The sequence below is a fragment of the Pinus tabuliformis genome, chromosome 2_1 (genome assembly GCF_031772625.1).
Source record: "Pinus tabuliformis cultivar Carrire ecotype Pingquan chromosome 2_1, CPIR1, whole genome shotgun sequence".
In the NCBI taxonomy this organism is placed as follows: Eukaryota; Viridiplantae; Streptophyta; class Pinopsida; order Pinales; family Pinaceae; genus Pinus; species Pinus tabuliformis.
This window is the reverse complement of record NC_142299.1, coordinates 661,839,422-661,863,912: the sequence shown is the minus strand read 5'-3', so window position 1 is coordinate 661,863,912 and position 24,491 is coordinate 661,839,422. Positions and strand designations below refer to the sequence as shown.

Sequence of the window (24,491 nt, the reverse complement as noted above, 5' to 3'; positions counted from 1 at the left end):
CAATTGACCCCAAACCTCCATTTATACTTTTCCTATTGAGAAATCAACTGCTGTGATCTAATCTTTAATCAACGACTAAGATTAAATTACACTTGATCCTCATCTCTTAGAAGCTTCTCACCCATATTTTCATTAATACCCATTAATATTTTAATTTTCCTAAGTTTTGATTTGGGAACCCCATTAAAAATGTTAATTATTTTACTAAAATACAATTAGTGTGGAATTTCTCCAAATGATTTCTGGGTCTTGGAGATCTCATGTGTTCTAGCCCCTCCACAAAATTTCGGAGCTAGAGTATATTCGATGCTACCCAAAAATCAAGACTCCCTCTTAGCGAGGAATGTGCTCTAGCAATACTTCCCAGCAGAAATATCACACTGATCCATCACATCGGCCCTCTGCATTGCCGATGCTCGGCCTGCTGCCCCTCATCCATTGCGCTGCTGCAACCTGTACTGCTGCCCATGACACTTCCACTGTCACTGGTACATCTGTATTGCATCTCCCTCTCAACATGCTGCCCATAGCACTGCCACTGCCACTGCTAATTGCTGCACTGCAACTCAGTTGCTGAGAAGTATGCAACTGAAAAGCTACCTAAAAGTTGACAAGCTGGTCAGTTTGGATGTCCGTGGATGCTGAAGCTACCTCTGCTGCTAATTTGTGCTGAACCTCTAATGCTACAGCGCTGCTGTTGTATCTGCTCTGTGCCTACCACACTACTGCAACACTTCACTGCATTGCTTCAGACTTTGCACTCTAGCTCTGCCGCTGTTGCTCCATCATTCCTCGCACCAACTGAATCCCGTCATTCTGCTACTCTCATTAAGGGCTCCCGTAGTCGTTTGTGATCAAGAGTTTGGGCACCTCAAGGATCTTGCCCCTATTTTGTAGTCCTCTCGACTACAACTCAATATCGCCCCACCTCTTTTCTAGAGGTTCATGAGCACTCATGGCGCAATCTTCATCATCGTCCTCTTTGTTAGCTTTCGCTGGAGCAGCCTTTGAGTCAGAGTTCTCTTCTTTGCCCTTCTTCCGAGGACACTGTGTGGCGAAATAACCCATTTCTCCACATATAAAGCATCTGACTTTGGATATGTCCATTTTCTTCCTCTTCTGCTGCCCTTGCTGTCCCGCTAATGCGAGAGCTGCATCCTCCTCTTCCTCCTTCTTGACTTTGATCCCTTTGTTGCTGCTTCCGCCTTGGTCAATCGTTTGATCTCTTCTTGTCGAAGAGCTGCCCACATCTCCTCCCAACTGGGAAGAGAAGCCCTGCCCAAGATGCTTTGGACAAAGGTTTCCTAGTCTTCAGTGACTGCATTCAGGGCAGTCCTGACCATAAATTCAAGATCTGGTGTAGCCCCTACGGAAGTTAGCTGGTCACAGATCCCTTGCAACCTGAGAAGGAAGGGATCGATTTCTTCTCCCTTCTGCATCTGAAACTATCTCAATTGACTCTCAAGCAACATCTTCCACTGAACGGAAGTTCCCTCGTACAATGTGTTCAAGGCCTCCCACATTTCCCTTGCTGTGTCTTTCTCAACAATATGTGGTATCACATGATCTTTGACCCCCTCCAAGATCATGTACTTTGCTTTAGCATGAGCCTCCTCGTACATCTTGAGAGGATCAACATCAACCGGAACAACACCGTCTTCAAGGCATAATCCTTGATGCGATTTTTATCCAAAACTACCAGGACCCTGGCCTTCCAGATGACGAAGTTGGATGCTCCATCCAACCTATCTCGATCCTTCAGTCCGTTAACTGGCATCTTTGCTCAAATGAATGTCAAACTGGTTCTCTTCTCCCTCTTTCACTGCTGCCCCAACAAAACTCGAATCTGGATTTCTTTGGCGCTAGAAATCCTTTAAGGAACAAGCTCCATCTGAATTTCGGTTTCCTTCATAGAAATCCTTCTGCCAACCACCCTCAAACCACTCCTCTCTGATCTCTCTTTGCTGCTGCTCAGCACTGGATCTAGATTTCTTGGCAAGATATCTTCTGAGGAATTGATTCCCTCTACTTTGCTTCCGCTCCACTAGGTACTGTTTTGCACCAACAAAATCAACACCCGACCAGCAACTCCAAATGAAATTTGTGCTGCACCTCTAGCCACGGTAAGCGGGAAAACGAGACTCCACAGTCTCTGTGTTGGCCCAACCATCATTGCGCTGCCCTCTACAACAGCAATGCCACCCAATCAAGCTGACATAGGCTTTGCGTGAGCCTCCCTTGGTGACTGTGTCACCCCTCCTCTGCTCTCTTGGCCAGAAACTGTGTTGTCTCTTGGGACAACGGCCTTCGCACACAGATTTTCTTCTGTTCTTTCGCTGATGGCTTCAGTCCTCCTTGATCTGCAATTGCTCTGATACCATGTGAAAATTTCTGAATCTAACAAACCAGAAATCCTACTGCAGTAAACTGATTTACATCACCTACTTGTATTCTTCATTTAACAAGTTATTTTTAGAAATGTTCAGAAAATATTAATGTAAATACACTGCAGCCTACACCACTATACAGATCAAGTACTGAAAAATAAATGAGATAATCATGCAAAGGACACACTTATTTTTGGACTAAACGTCCCCGGAAAAACCCAATGCGGGAAAACCGGTGCAACAGCTCTGAGGGTTTTCTATTATTAAGCAGAAGTTCTGAATACAAACGCTGGTTGCCCTCCCGACAAACCAGTGACAGAGAAATACAATGGCGGAGAACTTGAGTGAGTTTTACCTCACTTCACCTGGCAGAATTCGGCAACAAAATTGGCTGGCCTCGGCTACAACTGCGCTGCCCCTTCACAGTAATTGCGTGGGCTTGCGTGGAGCTCTCTAAGGCTCTACGTCAGCTTTGCATCAACACTTCTGCCTACTGCGTTAGCTTTCTCGACTGTTCCGGCTCTCTGCGTGGAAGACGGCTTCTTCCCTTTGCGTTGGCCCTTCTGGCTTTGTGTCAAGACTGCGTGGGTCCAGACTGGTCCAGCGTCAACTCTCCTGGCTACTGCGCAGCCTCCACAAGCTTCTCTCCGCCTCTCTGTCTGTATTCCCAAACTATCACTGCCCCTCAGCTGCAAGATCTCCCCAATCGATTTCCCTCCTGAGAACTCTCCCCTTAGAAAATTGATTTCCTTAATCTCTTTGCGTGACTTCTCCAACTGACCCCAAGCCTCCATTTATACTTTTCCTGTTGAGAAATCAATGACCGTGATCTAATCTCTAATCAATAGCTAAGATTAAATTAGACTTGATCCTTGTCCCTTAGAAGCTTCTCACCCATATTTTCATTAATACCCATTAATATTTTAATTTTCCCAAGTTTAGACTTGGGAACCCCATTAAAAATATTAATTATTTTAATAAAATACAATCCGGGTGGAATTTCTCCAAATGATTTCTGGGTCTTGGAGATCTCATGCGTTTTAGCCCCTCCACAAAATTTTAGAGCTAGAGCACATCCGATGCTACCTAAAAATCAACACTGGGGTCAAAGATCTGCTACTGGAGAGATCAAAGTTCTGCTGGAGAGGTCGAAGTTCTTGCTGCTGCTACTGGGTCGAAGTTTCTTCTACTACCACATCGAAGATCTGCTGCTGCATCTAGGTTGAAGTTGTTGCTGGAAGGTTGTCATCTGCAAAAGAAGGAAAGGGCCGACTTGGTGATTGGAGGAAGTCTATGTCTAAGTCAAGGAGTCTTGGATCATCTCGTGAAACTATTGAAGGAAGATTTGTTGACTGGGTTTTCCCCTAGATAGGGGTTTTGCCCTGGCTGTCTGCCTACATTTGGTGTTTTTGATCTTTGTGTTATGGTTTTGGTAATTGCTTGATGAACTAAGCTAAAAGAAGAACACAAGAAATCTAATAATAACATAAGAATATCACAAGTAATTATCAAATTTCGATTTTTTTTTTTGCTGCCTGGGGTTTTCCTTTTCTTTTTTGCTGCAAAATTCGATTTTTTTCATAAACTCTCTATTTCACCATGTCGTTGGATAAACTTGCAGTCCCTGCCATCCCCTCAAAACCCCATCAAAATCGCAGCTCCTTCAAAACCCCAAATTTGCAGCCTCCAAACGCTGACCCTTTTTCCCTCCTGTGTGCTGTCTGCACTTGCAACCCGCGGCGCCATTCTCCTTCGCTGCCTTTCCCTTCACCATTGTTGCCATCCCTTTTCCCTCATCTCCTAACTCACAATCCCTTGCTGCCTCAGCTCCATTCTGCTGTCAAGACCCTAGTTGGCTCCCTCTCTTCATTCGACCTGCAAAACATCATCAAATGTTGTTGCATAACCTTCCTCACTTCCCTGCTCCATTCATCTGCGTTGCCATTGCTGCAAACCTTTCTTTGCAGCTCCTTCTCCTCATAAACCTGCACGTTGTTGTCGTCAACTTCTCCTTCCCATTCGCCGTCGAGCTCCTCTCTTAGCCGCCGCCTCCAAGTTGCAAACAAATGCTCTCTAATTCTTTTCCATTCGATTTCTTTTGTCTTTTCTTTCTTATGCTTTGATTTCTTTTTTAGGGTTAGGTCTTAACATTGTAATTCATTTTTTTTTTTAAATTTGCTTTTTTATTAATTTCGTTTTCGATTTTTTTTTGTTTTTGTTTTATATTTTTTCATTTTTTATTTCTTATGACTTTGTGTTTTGATTTTTTTTTTTCATATTTTGATTTCATTTAAGAATAAAAAAAATATTTAAAAAAAACATTAAAAAATCCAAAACATAAAAAAATTAAATTTTGGTGACTTTGATTGTCAATGAAATAAATCAAAGGACCTACACTTTCACATTTAAAAAATTAAATTTTTATGTGGCCTATGGCCCATAAAAAATTAAATTTAATAAAAGTCTTTTGATTTGGTTTTGGGTCACATTAAAAAATTCATTTGCCACATTAAACTTTGCTTCATAAGCTTAGCACATTAAAAATTTACCTAAGGGATAATTAAATTCTAATCTAAAGTTCCTTGGTGTCCTTTTGTGTGTTAGGTGTAAAATTTTAAATTTTGTGGTAGTGATTTCTCTATTGTCAAGTGCGATTAATGTTTTAAAATCATTGACTATAGGAGAAAGATAATTTTTTCTAGATCTGGGTTATTGAAGATTTTTTTTTCAAATCTAGAATCACTGCTTAGTACTTAAGTTTCATAATTCTTCATGGGATTTAATTGCTAGAAAATTTGCATGATAAAGTTTTGGGTGTTTACATTTAATCGTTCATGATCGTCACTTTCACCACATTTATAAATTGCTCTGGATAACTTGTTTTTATTTAGTCTATGGTTAATTGAATATAAAGGCACTGGTCTAGAATCATTTCTATCTTGTGGTTGTGTCTTATTCATTGTTTGATCTATTCATCTCAGTTAACCAAGACTTGTTTACATCCATCAAGTTGTTCATCCTTAAGTCTCCTAGAGCCTGTGTTCCACAGGCTACCCTCATTCATCCACCCTAGGGACTACCCCCCTTGACTTGTCTAGGAGAGAATCTAAACGGAGTGAGTAAGGATAAGAGTGACAACCCTTACTCTGAGCGTTGTCGCGGTGCCTAGACACTTTGTGCAACAACAGACCCTAACCATGTGGAATGACATAGGTGCACCTTGACGTGGGCTGGATTTGCCCATACGCCAGTGATCACTCTTACAATGTTGGTTCCCACAAAACCATGAATCCTTAAGAAAGTTCACCTAAGGCCTAATCCCATATAGGACGAGAGTAACCAAAAGTGAAACTTTAAGCATAGTATTCAAAATTGGTCGCGTCAAATCGCTAACCGGTTAAACTAGCCGTCTTTTCCATAAACCAACCACTTTTTTACCAGAGTGGTTGTGGACCCCACGTACAATCGTTATGGGCATGCCTAAGTGATTTTGAGGGAAACTAGGGGTTGTTTCCCTCCAAGCCTTTAAGGGCATGCTTCTCTCATTTGCCTCACACATCTCCACCCTAACAATGATGGCAATCAATGGTAATGTTAAATTCTCAAAGTAAAAGTGACCTTTTTTTTATTTTTCATTTTCATCCTTTTACTTAAATTTTTAGATTAGCATGAAATGACTTAGGATGTTTGAGAGTGGTTTCGACCTTATTGGATTTCAAATGGAGAAACTAGAATTTTAGGTCTCACTCAAAATCTAGTAGACTTAATGGTTTTTAGGATTTCAGGGTTTGGGGGATTGCAATGTTTCTATTTGATTTTGTCATGCGTGAGGGTATGTGATTGGCATTTGATAAAAAACGTGAAGTCCTTTAAGTAACTTGATGTTGGTGGCATTGATTGTTGAACTTCGTCGATGTTGGTGGTATTGATTGTTGAACTCCTTTACCATGGCCTTAACAAAAATGTACCCTTCACTCAAAGGAAAATAATTGGTTAGGCATGCTAAGCTTTTTCTACCATATTATAAGGTTGAAGAGATGAAACCTTCACTCAAACCAAAATCATTGGTTAGACATGTTAAATTTTTCAATTTTTACCATATTATAAGGTTGAGCAGTCCAAGTTTAAAGACTTTGAGCTAGATGATGTTTATTCAGCTCTTGTTGATAATCCCATTTCTAGTAGTGCTGAGTCAATGATGAGTTTCATGAGTGATCATGTTGATCAGTGATTTGTAGTTTTTATGTATAGTTTTGCTGCTACTACTACTACTACTAAGGTTGCAGAGGATTTTGAGGAGTCCTCAGACTCTGAGCCAAATGATGTTTATGTAGCTCATTTGGATAGTCCATGTCTAGTAGTGGTAATGAGTTTGGTCATGATGAGGAGTGATCATGTTGATCACTGATATGTAGATTTGTAGCAGGCCAGTGGCTTTATAGCTTGTAGCATTGTTTTTGGGCTCTAGGTGCCATTTAGAGCCTCATTGATTATGTATTTTGTTGCTGATATGTATTGCACTCGGTGCCATTTTGGTATATTCACCTTTACATGGTATATAGATGCATAAACTTTGCATATTTTGTCTCTATTGGTTTGGAATCATGGTTTTAAATTTTAAAAATGATTTTTAATTTTTTCATTAAAAAATAGTTACTTCATGTATTTTTTTAAAGACCGGTTCATTGAGATCTGACTAGTCCGACATTTTTGGTTCCAATTCAAAAACTGGTTTGATAGGTGGACCCCTCTGGTCACCGGTTCTGGTTTTGAATACTCTGACTTTCAAGGGACCAGCCATGGTCTGACCAAGAGAACATGATGTAGACTCAAAAGACACAAGTCTAGGATACCTAATATAAGGCCTCACATGGTTTTTACAGTGCTTTTGACTTGTGACCTTGGCCTTACAATGATGGTGATAAATACTACAAAGTGTTCATATGTACCCCTGCTGACATGAGGGGTAACAGGTACCATTGTGCAAGTATCTAGCATGCGTGATGAAAAGCACAATGGGTGTGATGGAAATCACACTTTTCATGATAAAAATTGCAAGGCCTCATAGCATGTGAGGGGTAACATGACTCATATTGAATCTAACTTCTCTCTATCAAGTGAACTTGTCTTTGTTTAACTCTCTGTCTCAGCCGTTGTTGGGAAAATCAACTTCCAAGATATATATCTAAGGCTATTTTTCTGTATTGTAATGTGGATTTAATTTTACTGTTTGAGCAGTCCAATTTCTTGTAATTTTTTAATAGATATCATCACATTTCCACTATGGAATATTATGCTTTCTGTTTCTGTATTTTCTTTTCTAATCCTTCTTGATCTGATCATTTTGGAAATTTTTTGATATTGGAAACTGTTCTGGGAAAAATTGTTTTGCATATATGCTTTTCCAATAGGGATGACTTTGTTGGATGACCAGAGGTCTACCTGGGTACTGTAATTGTCATGTTAAATTATTGAAGAGGGCAGTAAATTTCTTTTAATTATGTTTTCGTAAGTCACTAATCAATTTTGGCTAACTAAAGTGTTAATACGACCTGTATCAGTGCTGCAATGTTATTTCTATCTAAGTTAATGATTAAGAGATGATAATTGGCACCAACATCACATAGGGGTGAACTGAGATAAAATTCATCACTTAAACTTGATTGTTTATGTTGCATGTAAGGGAAATGCTACCATCATGATGAAAGTCATAAGAAAGAGAGGGCTTAAGGCTGACAAGAATCTTAACTTGGGAATGCAGAATAAACACCTTTCCAACAAGCATTTTCTAATTAAATGCGTGTTGTTATTTGTTTATAAGCCCCCCTCACTTGTATTTCAAATTTCCAAGGAAAGCAGAATATTCTTTAAGGTGGAGTCAGTGATTAAAAGAAACATTTCCATTATTCTCCATCTTTATTCCGTAACTTATAAGCCGATTGCGGCCTTCATTGGTAGAGCATATTATAGCATAACAGGATTGTAGTATGTGTTTGATGGCAATCTGAGACTCCTAGATTTGAGTCAGTAGGATTCCAAGCAGATACAATGAGAGAAAGGGATTATGCTTAATGCATGTATATTATTTATTCAGATGTATAACTTGATTGCAAGAAAATCTTATCTTCCCTACAGGGGGTAGTTTATCAAAAGTTCAAAACATTCAATAGTAGTCTGTTTTAAATCACCAGAGGGCTTTATTTCATGATAAGGGCCTTTGAGTACATACACTGGGACTACAGCACATGATTTTGTTGGCATGTTTTTTCTTTTGAGTTTAGTTACCTTATCGGCATACTACTTCATGGCACATGCTCCTGTTCCTTGATACTAAATCAAGCACATTTGTTTTAGAACACGATGATAGGAATTCAGTAGCAGAGTAGAAAACTATCTTCCCCTAACCTTTTGATTTTAAGAGTGCATAATACATAACAATACTTTCTAATATCACCTTCCATCAATCCAGTGGTTTTGTATTGTCATATATGAAAGATGTCATTTTTCATGTAATTCTAATTCTTCTTTTACATCAAAATGCACTGAAATATAAATGACTTAAAGGATCCTTCTTATGTTTATTTCTTTACATGTTGATTATCACTTGAGTTTGCAGGCGCCAGGTGTTTCCTGCTGTTGCTCATCTTCTCGAATCAGTTCAGGTATGGGACATTTCTAGAGTCTCCATGTATATACTCTTCTAGACAATAAAATTTCTGGCGTGTTTGTTTTAATGAGTATGCCTCTTATGTTAGACTGAAAACAGTACTTACACCAGAAAATCATGGGATGGCTAAATGGTAAAGCGACACCCTCTTTCCAAAGTAAACAAGTAGAGGCAACTTGGTCACTTTAGCAGCAATATCTAGAGACTCTACATCTTTCCTGTACAGTCTCATCCTAGGTGAAAATTATGCAGCTAATTCAGCTCTAAAGGTGTCTCCTCTTAGAGCAGAAGTTAACAGTCTACTGTCTCACGGTTTCTCTGCATCTTCTTCAGAGAAAAGCAGAATAGTGTTCAGATTCACAAGGGAATCAAACAGAACCGACATAAACTCTAATTTTGCAATAAAGAGAAAAATAAACCAGTACTGGGGCAGCACAAGACTTGAAGAGATATCACACAAAAAAGAGTGCAACCCTAGAGAGAGAAAACAGCCCAAGAACAATTGTGCTAGAGAGAGAAAATCAAACTCAAAAGAGAGCACAATACTTGATAGGTGCCCTTGGGCAATTAAGTTTATTAGAATAGTGAATGATGAATTAAATGATAAAATACAAATTAGAGCTGAGCTTTTATACACAACTGAAGAGTGAGTGCTTCCCCCAAAAAGTTTTGAGCATATGTGTACAAGGTTGGTCTTAACCAAACCTACAAATGTAATAATGATACAATATAAGGCTGGCTGTGGCTTAAAGTGAAGATTGCACTATTCTCGAGTGGTGGGGAAAACTGTTTATGATCCTCCCCACCCTTGTTCAATTCTCGGATATGTTTGGCCCGTTGTGATAATGCTCGAAGAGTAGGTGACTCCTGGGATAGAGCTTCCTTGTGGGGTTTGGGACATCTCAGCTCTTGCTAAGTCATAAGTTGCTGGTATATCTGGCTTGTAGGCTGCTGGTTATATACTCTTGGTGTTATAGTGGCAGCTGGAAGGTTTGATCTTGGACCTTGCCCACATTACTTCAATGAGTTACCGATTCAGCATGGCTAAAAAAAGCATCCCCTTTGAAGCTGAACATGGGCCACAGAGAGGAGACATTACAGAACATCACCATTTAATGGCAAATCTGCTACACTAATACAGTTCTGCAAGTTGGTGAAGGTGGCCTCTTGCGTAGGTTTTGTGAAGATATTAGCAAGCTCGTTCGCTGAAGGTAACAAGATTGTCACAAGTTGTCCCTGAGAACGGAGTTGCAGAATGTAGTGCAACCAGGTTTCAATGTGCTTAGTTTTCTTATGATCCATAGGATTATGAACATGCTGAATGGTGCTTTGAACAAAATAAAGTGGTTGGGTCTTTTTGAGGAAGGTGTTAAAGTTGTAATATCCCGAGTTATTTTAATTATGATTTTCAGGAAATTTTTTGCCATAATTTTTTTCTTAACAACAATAGCACAAAAACGTTGACACAAAATAACCCATAAATACCTCAATCACAAAATACACAAGATAGATGTTGAAATATGTAACTAGGTTCGGTCTTCATAATGTGTATTGTAATCGTGATTTTATGTATTTGATGAAAATAGAAAAGAAATTTATTATTTTCATTCTTGATGCATGGGTTTCATGCTCAAGGAAAATTTATTTGTAGGTCAAGCACCCATTGAGTGCTTCTAGGTTTTTCATAGAATTATGAAGTCTAAAGAGTCATTGTCATACATGTAAGAGCCCTTTGGGCATGTTGTATCTTGTAAAGAAAATTTTTGTAGAGTCAAAAATGTCATAATGACCCTCCAAGATCTTGTCAAGTTAGTCAACCTACATGAAAGATAAAGTCGGCCTCATGGAAGCAATTCGTACCCATGGAAAGCCTATATATAAGAAGGAACTCGACCTCATTTGGACAAAACAAGAAGCAAGTTCAATCTCCAGAAGAAAGAAGCAGCAAGACTAGAAGAAAAGGATGAAAATCAAGGATAAGAAGAAAAGAAGCAAGATCGAAGTTTTTGGATCTCTCTTCCTCTTGTGTTAGGGTTTCTGAAGTTGCTGGACAAGTAGAAGTTGCTAGGCAAGTTGAAGTTGCTGGAAATTGTTGGGCAAGTTGAAGTTGCTGGGGTCAAAGCTGTTGCTGGAAGGTCAAAGGTTGTTGCTGTTAGTGAAATAGGAATTGGCGATTCCAAATCAGCTCGATGGTGAAAAGATCTGATTAGAGTCTCGCTAGTCAAACTCACGTTGACCGAGTTTGACTTGTGGTCAATGCAAATTTGACTCGTGAGTCGGCGATATAGGTGATTTATAGTTGGCTCGACGATCACTCAGAAAAGTTAGGGTGCAATTTTTTTAAACCTTCTTGTCATCGATTTATTGTCGACGAAGGCATGCCGCGAGCTCAGTAAAACAAAAAACCCTCAGTCACTTAGTGCCCCGACTGTCAATGACTGTTTTATCGTTTATGCGCTCAGTCACTCAGTGCCCCGACGACAGGAAGAAAGACTGGAGCTGGAGCTCGGCTTGCTCCTGATTTGTCATACCTGTTACAATTGTCTCGACCCACCTAGTAAGTGAATATTCAATAAATATTTGCTGTTATTGCCCGCTTAGTAAGTGAAGAGAATCGAGAATTAAAAATATTGTTGTGAGTCTTGTACTTGCTCCCTTGCCAATATTTCTAGGGAAGCATGTTGCTGTTGTGAGTTCTAGCTAAAAGGAAATGCCCATACTCACACCCGTGATCCAACAAAGAACATAGACACTGAGAGCCCACTTTTGTTTTAGATGGGATATCTGATAAACATAGCGTGTGGGATTAATTAGAGGCTGTATTACAATCTTATTTTATAGTAGCACAGGGATCTTATTAGAGGCCATGAAACTTATTTGTATACAACTATTTTAATTAAGAGATTAATTACTCATGATATTCCCAATATGTTAGCATAAACAGGGAATTTTCACAAATATTTTAGGATATCAAACCACTCCAAGAACTTCATGAAATAAAAGTCTAAAATCACAAGGCTGAAGCCCAATTATTCTTTGCTAGGGCACACAACATTTGAAGTATTTCTTGCTCTAAAGAAATCTTTTGGAGGTGGGCCTATTCTACAGGTTATATATTTACCTCCTTGTAATCATTATTGTGTCCATTCTGTTAAATTTCAGATCTTATTTTAGGATATAGTAGCACAAGGATCTTATTTTATAGTAGCACAGGGATGTATTACAACCTTATTATACAAATAGCTTATATCCCATCCAAAAATAATGAAAATTTATAAATAAGGGCACTGAGAGAACTTAATGTGGAAACCATTTGGAAGGGAGCCTGTGACATTTTTTTAATGTTTTTAACTTTTTTCATTTTTATCATTTTTTTTTGTCTATTACAGGCCTACAGGAGCCACAAATTAAACACAAGGCCAAACAACAATAATGCCAAGGGAGAAGGACTTTGTTTGGGCTTATTGTGATAAGTTTCCTAGAGAATCCAGAATCCTTTGTAAATTTTGCGAAGCAAAATGTAGTGGAGGCATTTATAGATTCAAGCACCACCTTGCACAGATACCCGACCATGATATAGGTCTCTCGAAATGTCAAACACCAAGCAATCTTGGCCCTTGATATGTTGAGTCAGCATAATGCCAAGAAAGAAAAGTAAAATAAAGAAATAGGAACTCTTGGAGCTGACCATTCTTCTTCCAATACGCCCTTGTCATCTCCTTCTGTTGAATCCTCAATGTTGTTCCCAAGTTTTCCACACATGCCTCCAAGTCCAAGTCAAACACAAGGCCAAATGAATCCTCCTGCATTCAACACTTGAGGTGGAAATATAAACACTTTTTTTGCTCCCCGCACAAAAACCAGTTCCCAACCTACCTTGGATGGCACTGATTGGAAAAAGAAATCCATAGTCAGGCAAGGAAGGCCATTGATAACTTTTGGTACTATTTTGACATACCTTTCCATTGTGCCAGAAGTCCTTATTGGCAAGCTATGATTGATGTAGTTGTTGTTGCAGGTTCAGGGTTCAAAGCCCCTTCATCAGAGAGCCTTAGGAAAAATTTGTTGTTAGAGAGTGTTGAGGATGTCATGCTTGTGTTATTTGAGTTTCGTTCATCATGGGTAGAAATAGGGTGCACCATTATGAGTGATGGATGGACAGATCAAAGGAATACAACTTTAATAAATTTCCTTCTATCTTGTCCAACAGGCACAATGTTTCTCAAATCAGTGGAAATGAAATGATATTTTAAGGTCCACGAGACTAAAAATAGTCTATGAGACCATTAGTTCCCTGTTTTTCGCTTTTTGCAATTCAATCATTTTCTGATTCAAATTGATGATGAGCTGGCCCAACCTTCCAACAATCCCCTCGCTAAAAAGACAATGCCAAGAAACTGATGCTAACATGTTCTCATAACTTTCTCTGATGTCTTTGAATGCATCACATTCCAAAATGAAATGTTTTTCTGATTCCACAACCCTAGACGTGCAAAATGTACACACTCGTTCTTCCCAAGCTTCTTTAGGCCTTTTCCACCGTCTTGTTTCACACTGAAGTTGATGTGAGTTGGTCCTTAATTGAGCAATAAGAACCTTTGCCCTCCACGAAATGCTAGCTCCAATGAACTCTTTTTGTTGTAGATCACATGTAGGGTTGAATTCCTCAATGTAATATTTCTTATTTCTACCCAACTATTTTCCCCATACTTTTTTACGAAACTTCTCCATAACAAAATCCTTTAGCTCCTTGCTATTTGTGGGACATGCATTGAGGTAGATATTCCATTTTTGCATCCATGTATAGTTTTGTTTCATCCATGTTTTCTTTCTTTCACTCATGCCTTCATTGAAGATAACATTAGGCCATCTACCTACTCTTATTTTCTCAATTATTTTTAGATATCTTATGAGCCGCACCATAACAATTGCTTCAATGGGAGTTGCTCCTGTTTCACTCAACATCTCATAAGGTACTGAACTTTTTATTTTGAACTTGCTCATGATCAAGTGTTTTTGGATTTTCTCAATTTGTTTCCATTTTGGGATGGGAGTGCTGCTAGCCCACAATTCACACCCATATAGCATCATTGAACAAATTAGGAGTCCAAAAAGCACTTTAATCGTTTTCCAATCCCATAACTATGCCTCTCTACATCTATTTTGAAGAGCATATAATGCTTTCCACCCTCCTAAAATTCTCTTCTTTCTGTAGTCCTCCCAATTGAGTTTGTTGTTGAAATCAATCCCAAGGTAATTGTACTCACTTACTTCTTCAAGAATGTTGTCTTCAAAGAAGAAATTATGTTGGCTCTACTTCCTTTTATTAGAGAAAATCATTATTTTGGTCTTGCTAGTATTGACTTGCATCCCCGCTGCTCTACAAAAATGCTCAAGGGAATATAAATGCATTTGCAATCCATGGGCCGATTTAGAAATCAATACAATATCATCAGCATATAAAAGAAGCTTTATCACAAACTCCCCCAACCGAACACCATCTCCACCTTGCAGATTTAGCCACTCTTCCAATTTATCAATATATAGACCAAAAAGAGTAGGGGATAGAGGGCAACCTTGCTTGACTCCAATGTCACTTCTAAATCTTTCTGAAATACCTACTGAGGTTCTAATTTTGACTTTCACTTCTTCATAAAGTCTATGGACAACGGCTCTATAATGCACAGGAATTTCAAGTTCTTCCATTCTACGCCACAACTTATCCCTAGGGACTGTGTCAAATTCTTTTTTGAAGTCAACAAAGCAGCAAAATACTTCTTCTTTGTCCTCCCAAACCTTTTCAACAATGTGTCTCAACGTGATACCATGATCCACTGTAGAATGTTTCGGCCTAAAACCCGCTTGTCCTCTTGCCCTCTTTTCTTTTACTTCTGCCCACTTACTAATTCTATTTTCTACCATGCTGTCGAAAAGCTTTGCAAACAAAGGATTGATCATAATTGTTCTATAGTTGGATGGATTATTAATGTCTCCACTTTTAAAAAGGGGTATTGCTAGGCTAGTTGTCCAATCTCTTGGGAATCCTTGTTGAATGATGTTGTTGAATATTTCCATGATGTGCGGTGCAAGAGCGTTCATTCCCCATTTTAGATACTCTGCTTGAAGTTCAACCAAGTCCTTTGCCTTTCCTGTTTTTAGCTTCTTAATTCCATTCTCCACCTCCTGTAACATGAAGAGCTTTGAAGTTGTGTTGATCCTGGGGGGGCCTCCACCTCAGATTCTTTCTCATAGATTTGCCTTGCATATTCAAACCATTGATTGGTTGTAATATTATTTTCAATTTGCTTCTTCCTTGGTTGCAGTTCCTACCAGAAAAGCTTTGGATTATTCTTGCTTAAATATATTAACTCTTCTCTCCTTGTTTGCATGAACTCATCTTTTTTCCGTTTAGTATCTGCTTATATAACTTTACATTCATCTTGTCCTTTCCTACCTTTTTCAAGCTTCTCCTTGCCATTTTGCATTCCTCGTCAAACCAAGCATTTATGGGAAAACAATCTGATTATGTTTTCCTATTTTTTTCTCTTTTGCACTTCTCAAGTGCACTTTGAATTATATTTGTTAACTCATGGATGTTGAAGCTTTTGAAACTAGTTTTCTCCTTCTGAATTAATCTCTCTAACATTGTCTTGAAGATAGTACGATTTTCTTGTGTTAGAAGAATTTTGCCTCAAACAATGTTATGACTGCCTAACTTATTTGTGAAATGATGGAGGAAGTCGTTCAAGAAGTGGGAGAAGAACATGTTGTACAAATTGTCACCGACAATGCAACTAATTATATGGCTGCTGGTAGACTTTTTGAGATTAGGCACCCCACTTTTTTTTGGACCTCTTGTGCTGCCCATTGCATAGACTTAATGCTTGAGGACATTGGTAAGCTTCATTTAATGCTTGAGGACATTGGTAAGCTTCATCGGATACATGAGGTTGTGGAGAAGGAAAAATCCATAACCAAATACTTGTAAAACCACACTATTGTCCTAAACACCATGAGAAAATACACTGAAGGTAAAAAAATTGTTTGACCTGCAGTGACTAGATTTGCAACAAATTTCATATCTTTGCAATCTGTGGTTCAACAAAAGATAAATTTGAATAGGATGTTCTTGGGACCTGAGTGGATGACATCTGAACATTCCAAGGCCCTTGAAGGCATTGAAATTGTTGCACTTGTGTTTAATGACGGTTTCTGGAAAGATGCCGAAGAGATTATTGCTGTGACAGAGTCCCTTGTTAGAGTTCTCAAGTACTTCAAGTCTTTTAACTTTTTCATTTTTAAAATTTCATTTCAAGCCTTTTTTTTATTTTCAAAGTTTCATTAAATTTGAAAACTTGAACTTTTAGGATTGTTGATGATGACAAACCCGCTATGGGTTACATTTATGAGGTGATGGATCTCGCAAAGGAGGCCATCAAAAGAAGATATGGGGATGAGGAGGCAAAGTATCTGCCTCTTTGGGATATTATTGATGCACGTTGGGATAGGCAATTGCATTCCCCCTTACATGCTGCTGGGTACTTCTTAAACCCACAATATTTTTATGATAAGAGAAAATTTAATGAGGATGGGGAGGTTGGCAGAGGACTTATGACATGCATTCAAACGTGCTTCCCTAATCTAGAATTTCAAAGCCGTGTCTTTGCCCAACTACAGGATTATAGGACACCAACTAAATTATTTGCCTATACTAGTGCTATACAAGAAAGGACTAAGATGTTGCCAGGTACCCTTTGAGGCTTGAAGGCTTCATCAATTCATCAAATTTGTTTAAAATTTATTTTGTATGTTAAATTTTTTATTAAATTTTGTTTTCTTTTTAAGTTTTTACTATTTAGTATTTAGTACTTACTACTCACAAACACTTGCCACTTGCTAGGTCTTTGGTGGCAAAACTTTGGTAGTGATATGCCAGATTTGAAGAGATTCACCATTCGAATCTTAAACCAATTATGCAATGCTTAAGGTTGTGAGCGCAACTAGAGCATGTTTGAGAAAATACATTCTAAGAAGCGCAATCGATTGACACAAAAACGTTTAAATGACCTTGTATTTGTCCATTACAGTCTACGACTTCGCAACAAGCAAATAGTAGGTGAGAGCCTGAATTTGAAGGTTTCATAATCTGATTTGCACTTTAAAGTTTAAACTTTAATGTTCAAACTTAAATTCACATTTCAATGTCTCATGATAATGTCAGGTTTGGATCATTCACCAATCGACCTTGAAGAGATAGATCTGCAAACTACAAATGCATCAGATTCGGTCTAATTAGATGAGGCTCCTCTTTTAAGCCTACATGACTTTGAGAACTTAGAGAGTCAAGCAAGCGAAGGAGTGGGAGGAATCGTTTCTAGTTCTTACTCTTAGAGTCTTAGACTCTCAGTTACTGCTTTTTTACTGATTAGTATGCAGTATTTTGTAAACTTCTAGAAATAGATGCTTCTCGTTCTATGTAGTCACTGTTTAGGAGTCAGGACTTAGTACTTTGGATCATGTTTGGACTCACGACATATATGAGATATTAGATACTATTCATTCATGATATTTTGGACATCTATTGATATTATGCATTGTTTGGACATGGCTTTATTGAATATCAATGAAAAATGTTTTTTTTTTTTTTTTTAATTCAATATATGTGTATATATTTATTCATTGAATTCACCGATTTTTTCCTGATCCGATTAAACTCTTCGCTTTTTGGCCTTGCTGATTTATTGCCGATTCCGAGTCTGGTAACATTGGTTGTTGTAAGCTATGTAAGGAAAGCTCATCAAGAAGGAAGGTTGACTTGGTTTTGGAGGGGTCTTTGTCAAGGGTCTTAGGTCTTGGAATTCGTCATTTGAAGATTCTATAAGAAGAGAAGAATTCTTACAGGTTTTCCTCTCAAGAGGAGAGGTTTTGGCCCTGACTGACAACCTACGTTTTGTGTCTCCTTGTGTCATTGATCTTCATTGTTTGGTAGCTGTTTGATGATAGAGAACACTAATAATAATCAAGTGAAAGAAGCTAATTAGATTAAGTAAAATACATGACAAACAATTATCAAAGTAAGAGAAATCATCTTTTTAGCTGCCCCTAGATTTCTCAACAATAGATAGCCACAAACTCGGCTAGATTCAACCTTATTATATTAATATAATAGCTTGTTACAACAATAGCAATGGCTTGTAGTAGCTCCTAAAATCAAATAAATTGGAACTGATAGGTACAACCTATGAATTTTGAATGAATTCAGTAAAGGATGCGATGGGTTTTTGTCCAATCTCACTAAATCACCCAAGGGTTTTCGTCCCAAGGCTACTGAAGTTGAGAACCTGGTTCTCCAAACCTCACCACAAAGACAATGCACAAATCTAAGATGTCCCAATTGATTTGCTTCTCCTCCTTTTATAGATTTGATGGATCCTCTCCAACCTTCTAGAAGCCTTTATTTTATTATTTTATTTCCTGCTCTAGAAGCTTCTCTCCTTAAAGTGACTTTTATATTTATTTTATTGAAGTCACTTTTCCATTTTTGGCTTTTTCCTCAATTAAGCACCTTTTCCCTTTTTTATTAATTAGTGACTAATTAAAATCACTTTTAATATTGGGAAATGTTTATTCAACCACCATACTTTCTTTGGCCATTGGAAACCACTTCTCACCATCCCATCTTGTAGATTTTTTCATTTCGGTTCCAACGAGCTATTACACTAAGGTGTTTTTCTAGATAATTTGCTCCAAATGAAACCTTTAGTGTTTTCTAATTAAAACATGCTGCTAATAATAATCCCGTTTTTTAAATCTTCGGCTTGCCTCGAAACCATGAAAGAACTATGCATAACTGACCCCGATGATGAAATGCAATGAGCAAACCCCATCGGGCCTCATAAAGCCTCCCAAAACCCCTCCTGGCGCACTGATGGCGTAATATCACTCTTGTGACTTGGCTGTCATAAACCTTGGAAATCCATTCTATCCACATCATAAGGAAAACTGAAAATGGGTACAATACAAATCCTCCCACTCCAAAATTGCTTGCCCTCAAGCAATCCACAACTGTCAACTGCAAAGGCATTTGTACACCAATACTAGGATCCCATATGAATCATTATGTCACATGCCTCTGCGTCATCCAATCATGTATGGATCCCTTGACACATGGATTCCAAATAGTCCTCTGGCTAAACCTGCTATCAATAGATCCACTTTGATCCTAATGCCATCTTGGCGAACCATTGACGCTCATGCTCCATGGTTCCAACAGCACCCTGTCCCCAACTACCAATGTTGCTCTAATAGAATACCAACTCATCACTTCTCTCTAATCCAATCCCTAGCAGAGACCAAGGTCAATCCCACCATGCTAATGCTGGGCTAATGCAACTGGAATACTGATGAACCCTCGACCTACATCCCATTGCCAACTGGAGCATCTAGTACCCCTCATGTCTAAGGGCTTATGTTGTACTATGCCCCTAACTAGGAGTATCATCCCAAGAAAAACCCCATCAATAGGATACCAATTCATGAACTCTTGCCAATCCATCCCGTGGAAGGATCGATTGCATGGATACCTGTATATAGAACAAGTCCACTATGTTGCACCATGCTCCACTCATGTTTCTCTGCCCGATCAACAAATATGATTTATCCAAAAAATTCTGCCCCTTTCTTTCTAATGTAAAGAGGTGGGTAGGTAGTGCTAAGGGCCCTTTCTACGTACTCCTGAAGAGGGTTGTGTTGAAGCTCCAAATTATGCTCTCTTGGTTGCCTAGTTAGGGGTGTTAGCTATTCCTCGATGCTAGACAACTTGATTGCTAACTTGGCACACCCAACTCCAAGCTCCTCAAGCTCACTGATTTGCTGTAGAATGGTGCCTTGAATTTTCTGTGCCTGCTTCCTCATCGCCATAAGATCTGTCCTGATATGCTTAATCTACTCTTGGCGGCTATCATCTGAAGGTATTGTAGTTCTACTAGATGCCTCTGCATCTGCTTGCACCTCATCAAAGGTTGGCCCCAAAGAAAATGCAAAAGATGGCTGGGACATACACATTTAACACGTGGGAGAAAGCCAATCATGAGCTCTACCCTTATCATTATGGCCATCACCCTAGTTCCTGGGGCCCCTCATATTGGTCCCTTACATAATTAAGGAACCCATGATTATCCCAACCAAAGGTGGGCAATGAACCGCCCCACCTTAAGGGGCTAATCACTGCTATATCCCACACATCGAGTTCTCATCCCTTGAAGCCCCAAGCAATTATAAAAGAAAATTAATAAAAGACAAAAGACATATGAAGAAGGGTTGAAAAACAAAGGTCGGGGTAACTCATGTACCACGTGTGAAAATTTTGGAATCTAACAAATCAGAAATCCTACTGTAGTAAACGGATTTGCATTACCTACTTGTGTTTTTCATTTTAACAAGTTATTTTTCAGAAAATATTAATGCAAATACACTGCAGCCCACACCAATATATAGATCAAGTACTGCAAAATAAATGAGACAACCACACAAAGGGCACACTTATTTTTGGACTAAACGTCCCCAGAAAAACCAAGTGTGGGAAAATCGGTGCAACAGAGATGAGGGTATTATTATGCAGATTTCTAAATACAACTAGGGTGCCAAATCTGGATCACCCAATAGAGAATAAACCCGACAAAAGTACCTCTATCCGGAGACAAACATTTTGGAGGATCCAGCGACTGGATGAACAAACCCCACAGGTGTCTGCGCTGTCCCCAGTGTTGTGCAGCGATGGCTGCTCCCAGCTCTACGCTTGTGACTGTGTCTCCTCCTCTAGGAGCTGCGTCACCCTCTCGGTGAGCCTTTCCGGCTCAGAAATCGATCTGTTGAATTGATGCCCAATCTGCCTCACAAAAACCCCAGCGTTGCCTCTCCGTGACTGCATCAGCCCTCCATCGTCCACATCACCCTCCTAGAGCTGCGCTGTCTCTCCCTGGTGTTGTGCTGCCTCTCTGTTATGTATTCTCGGCCTTGGACGAAAGTCCCGTTGCTGAACTGCCCCTCTTTGCACTAGAAGCTTACTTCGAAATTCTCAGCAAACCATGCCCCAAAATTTCGATCTAGCTCAAGTGTTGCTCTCCTTGTGTGTGTTCTCCAACTGACCCCAAGCCTTCCTTTATACTTTTCCTGTTGAGAAATCAACGACCATGATCTAATCTCTAATCAATGGCTAAGATTAAATTAGACTTGATCCTTGTCACTTAGAAGCTTCTCACCCATATCTCACCCATTTTTACATTAATTCACTTTAATTATTTTAATTTCCTAAGTTTTAACTTAGGCACAATTAAAAATAATTAATTATTTGAATAACATGCACTCCGGTTGGAATTTCTCCAAACGATTTCTGGGTCTTGGAGATCTCATGTGTTCTACCCCCTCGACAAAATTTAGGAGCTAGAGCACATGAGATGCTACCCAAAAGTCAACACTCCCTCTTAGCGAGGAATTTGCTCTAGCAATACTTCCCAGCAGAAGTATCACACTGATCCACGGTATCGGTCCTCTGTGCTGCTGATGCTCGACCTGCTGCCCTTCATCCACTGTGCTGCTGCAATCTGTATTGCTGCCCATGACACTGCCACTGTCACTGGTGCATTTGTACTACAACTCCCTCTCAATATGCTACATCATGCTACCCATAACACTGCCACTGCTAACTGCTGCATTGCAACTTAGTTGCTGATAAGTAAGCAATTGAAAAGCCACCCAAACGCTGACATGCTGGTCAGTCTAGATAACCCTTGATGCTGAAGCTACCTCTGATGCTATTGTGCTGTTGTTGTATCTGCTCTGTGCCTTCTGCACTGTTGCAACAGTCCACTGTGCTGCTTCAGACTTTGGCGCTCTAGCTCTGCCACTATTGCTCCATCATCCCTCGCACCAACTGAATCCCATCATTCTGCTACTGTCATTAGGGGATCCCGTAGTCGTATGTGATCCAAGATTTTGGGCACCTCAAGGATCCTGCCCTTTTCTCTTCACTGTAGCTCCAACTACAGTTCTATATCGTCCCAGTTCTTTTCTAGAGGTGCATGAGCACTCATGGCGCAATCATCATCGTCCTCTTCGTCAGCTTGTGTTGGAGCAACCTTTGAGTCAGACTTATCTTCTTTGCCCTTCTTTTGAGGGCACTGTGTGGCGAAATGACCCATTTCTCCACATCTGAAGCATCTGACTTTGGATATGTCCTTCTTCTTTCGTTTCTGCTGCCCTTGCTGTCCCGCTGATGCGAGAGCCGCATCCTCCTCTTCCTCCTTCTTGATTCTGATCTCTTTGTTGCTGCTTTCTGCCTTGTTCCATCCTCTGATCTCTTCCCGTCGAAGCGCTGCCCACGTCTCTTCCCAACTGGGAAGAGAAGCCCTGCCCAAGATACTTTGGACAATGGTTTATGAGTCTTCAGTGACTGTATTCAGTGCAGTCCTGACCATAAATTTAGCATCTGGCGTAGCCCCTACGGAGGCTAGCTGGTCACGGATCCTTTGCAACTTGAGAAGGAAGGGATCGATTTCTTCTCCCTTCTGCATTTGAAACTGTCTCAGCTGACTCTCAAGCAACATCTTCCATTGCACGAAAATTCCCTCGTACAATGTGGTCAAGGCCTCCCACATTTCCTTTGCTGCGTCCTTCTTAGCAATATGTGGGATCACATGATCCTTGACCCCGTCCAGGATCATGTACTTTGCTTTTGCCTAAGCCCCCTCATACTTTTCGAGAGGATCAACATCAATCGGAACAACAACCATCTTCAAGGCATAATCCTTGATGCGATGTTTATCCAAGACTACCAGGATCCCGGCCTTCCAGATGACGAAGTTGGATGCTCCATCCAAACTGTCATGATCCCTTAGTTCGTATATGACCATCTTTGCTCAAATGAATGTCGAACTGGTTGTCTTCTCCCTCTTTCATTGTTGCCCCAATGAAACTTGGATCTGGATTTCTTTGGTGCTAGAAATCCTCTAAGGAACAAGCTCCCTCTAAATTTCGATTTCCTTTACAGGAATCCTTCTGCCAACCATTGTCGAACCACCCCTCTTTGATCTCTCTTTGCTGCTGCTTAGCACTGGATCTAGATTTCTCGGCAAGAAATCTTCTAAGGAACCAATTCCCTCTACTTTGATTCTGCCCCATTAGGTACTGTTCTGTACCAACAGAATCAACACCACACCAGCAACTGCAGATAAAATCTGCGCTGCACCCCCAACAACTAGAAAATCGAGACTCAACAGTCTTTGAGCTGGCCCAGGGATCACTGTGTTTTCCTCTGCAGCAACATCACCCAATCAGGTTGACGCAGGCTCTGTGTGAGCCTCCCTTGGTGACTGTGTCACCCCTCTTATGCTCTCTTGCCCTGAAACTACGCTATCTCTCGGGACAACTGTCTTCATGCACAAATTTTTCCTGTCCTTTAGCTCATGGCTTCAATCCTACTTGATCTGCAATTGCTCTGATACCATGTGAAAATTTCTGAATCTAACAAATAAAAAATCCTACTGTAGTAAACGAATTTGCATTACCTACTCGCGTTCTTCATTTTAACAAGTTATTTTCAGAATTATTCAGAAAATATTAATGCAAATACACTGCAACCCACACCAATATACAGATCAAGTACTGAAAAATAAATGAGACAACCACATGAAGGGCACACTTATTTATGGACTAAACGTCCTCGGAAAAACCCAGTGTGGGAAAACTGATGCAACATATATGAGGGTTTTATTATTATTTAGATTTCTGAATACAACTAGGGTGCCAAATCCGGCTCACCCAACAGAGAATAAACCCATCAGAAGTACCTCTATCCGGAGACAGATATTTTGGCAGATCCAGCAACTGGATGAATAAACCCCACAGGTGACTGCGCTATCCCCAGTGTTGTGCAATGATGGCTGTTCCCAGCGCTGCGCTGGGATTGTGTCATCTTCCCAGTGTGCCTTCCCGGCTTAGAAATCAATGTGCTGAATTGATGCCCAATCTGCCTCACAGAAACCCCAACGCTACCTCTGCATGACTGTGTCAGCCCTCCAACCTTTGTGTCACCCTCCTGGAGCTGCGCTGTCTCTCCCTGGTGCTATGCTGCCTCTTTGTTATGTATTCTTGGCCTTGGACGAAAGTCCCACTACCGATATGCCCCTCTCTGCAGTAGGAGCTTAGTCCAAAATTCTCAGCAAACCACGCCCCAGAATTTCGATCTAGCTCAAGTGCTGATCTCGGTGTGCGCGTTCTCCAACTGACCCCAAGCCTTCCTTTATACTTTTCTAGTTGAGAAATCAATGACCGTGATCTAATCTCTAATCAACGACTAAGATTAAATTAGACTTGATCCTTGTCACTTAGAAGCTTCTCACCTATATTTACATTAATTCACTTTAATTATTTTAATTTCC

At 39.8% G+C, this 24,491-nt stretch overlaps 1 protein-coding gene across 1 annotated transcript in view; it reads left to right on the top strand.

Moving 5' to 3' along the window:
- Window positions 1-24,491, top strand: part of LOC149202324 (urease-like) — a 313,306-nt gene that overhangs the window by 79,405 nt on the left and 209,410 nt on the right. The window contains exon 3 of the mRNA XM_089399946.1: window positions 9,004-9,049. Coding sequence (XP_089256072.1) covers window positions 9,004-9,049 — 46 coding nt within the window. The remainder of the gene's footprint in view (window positions 1-9,003; window positions 9,050-24,491) is intronic.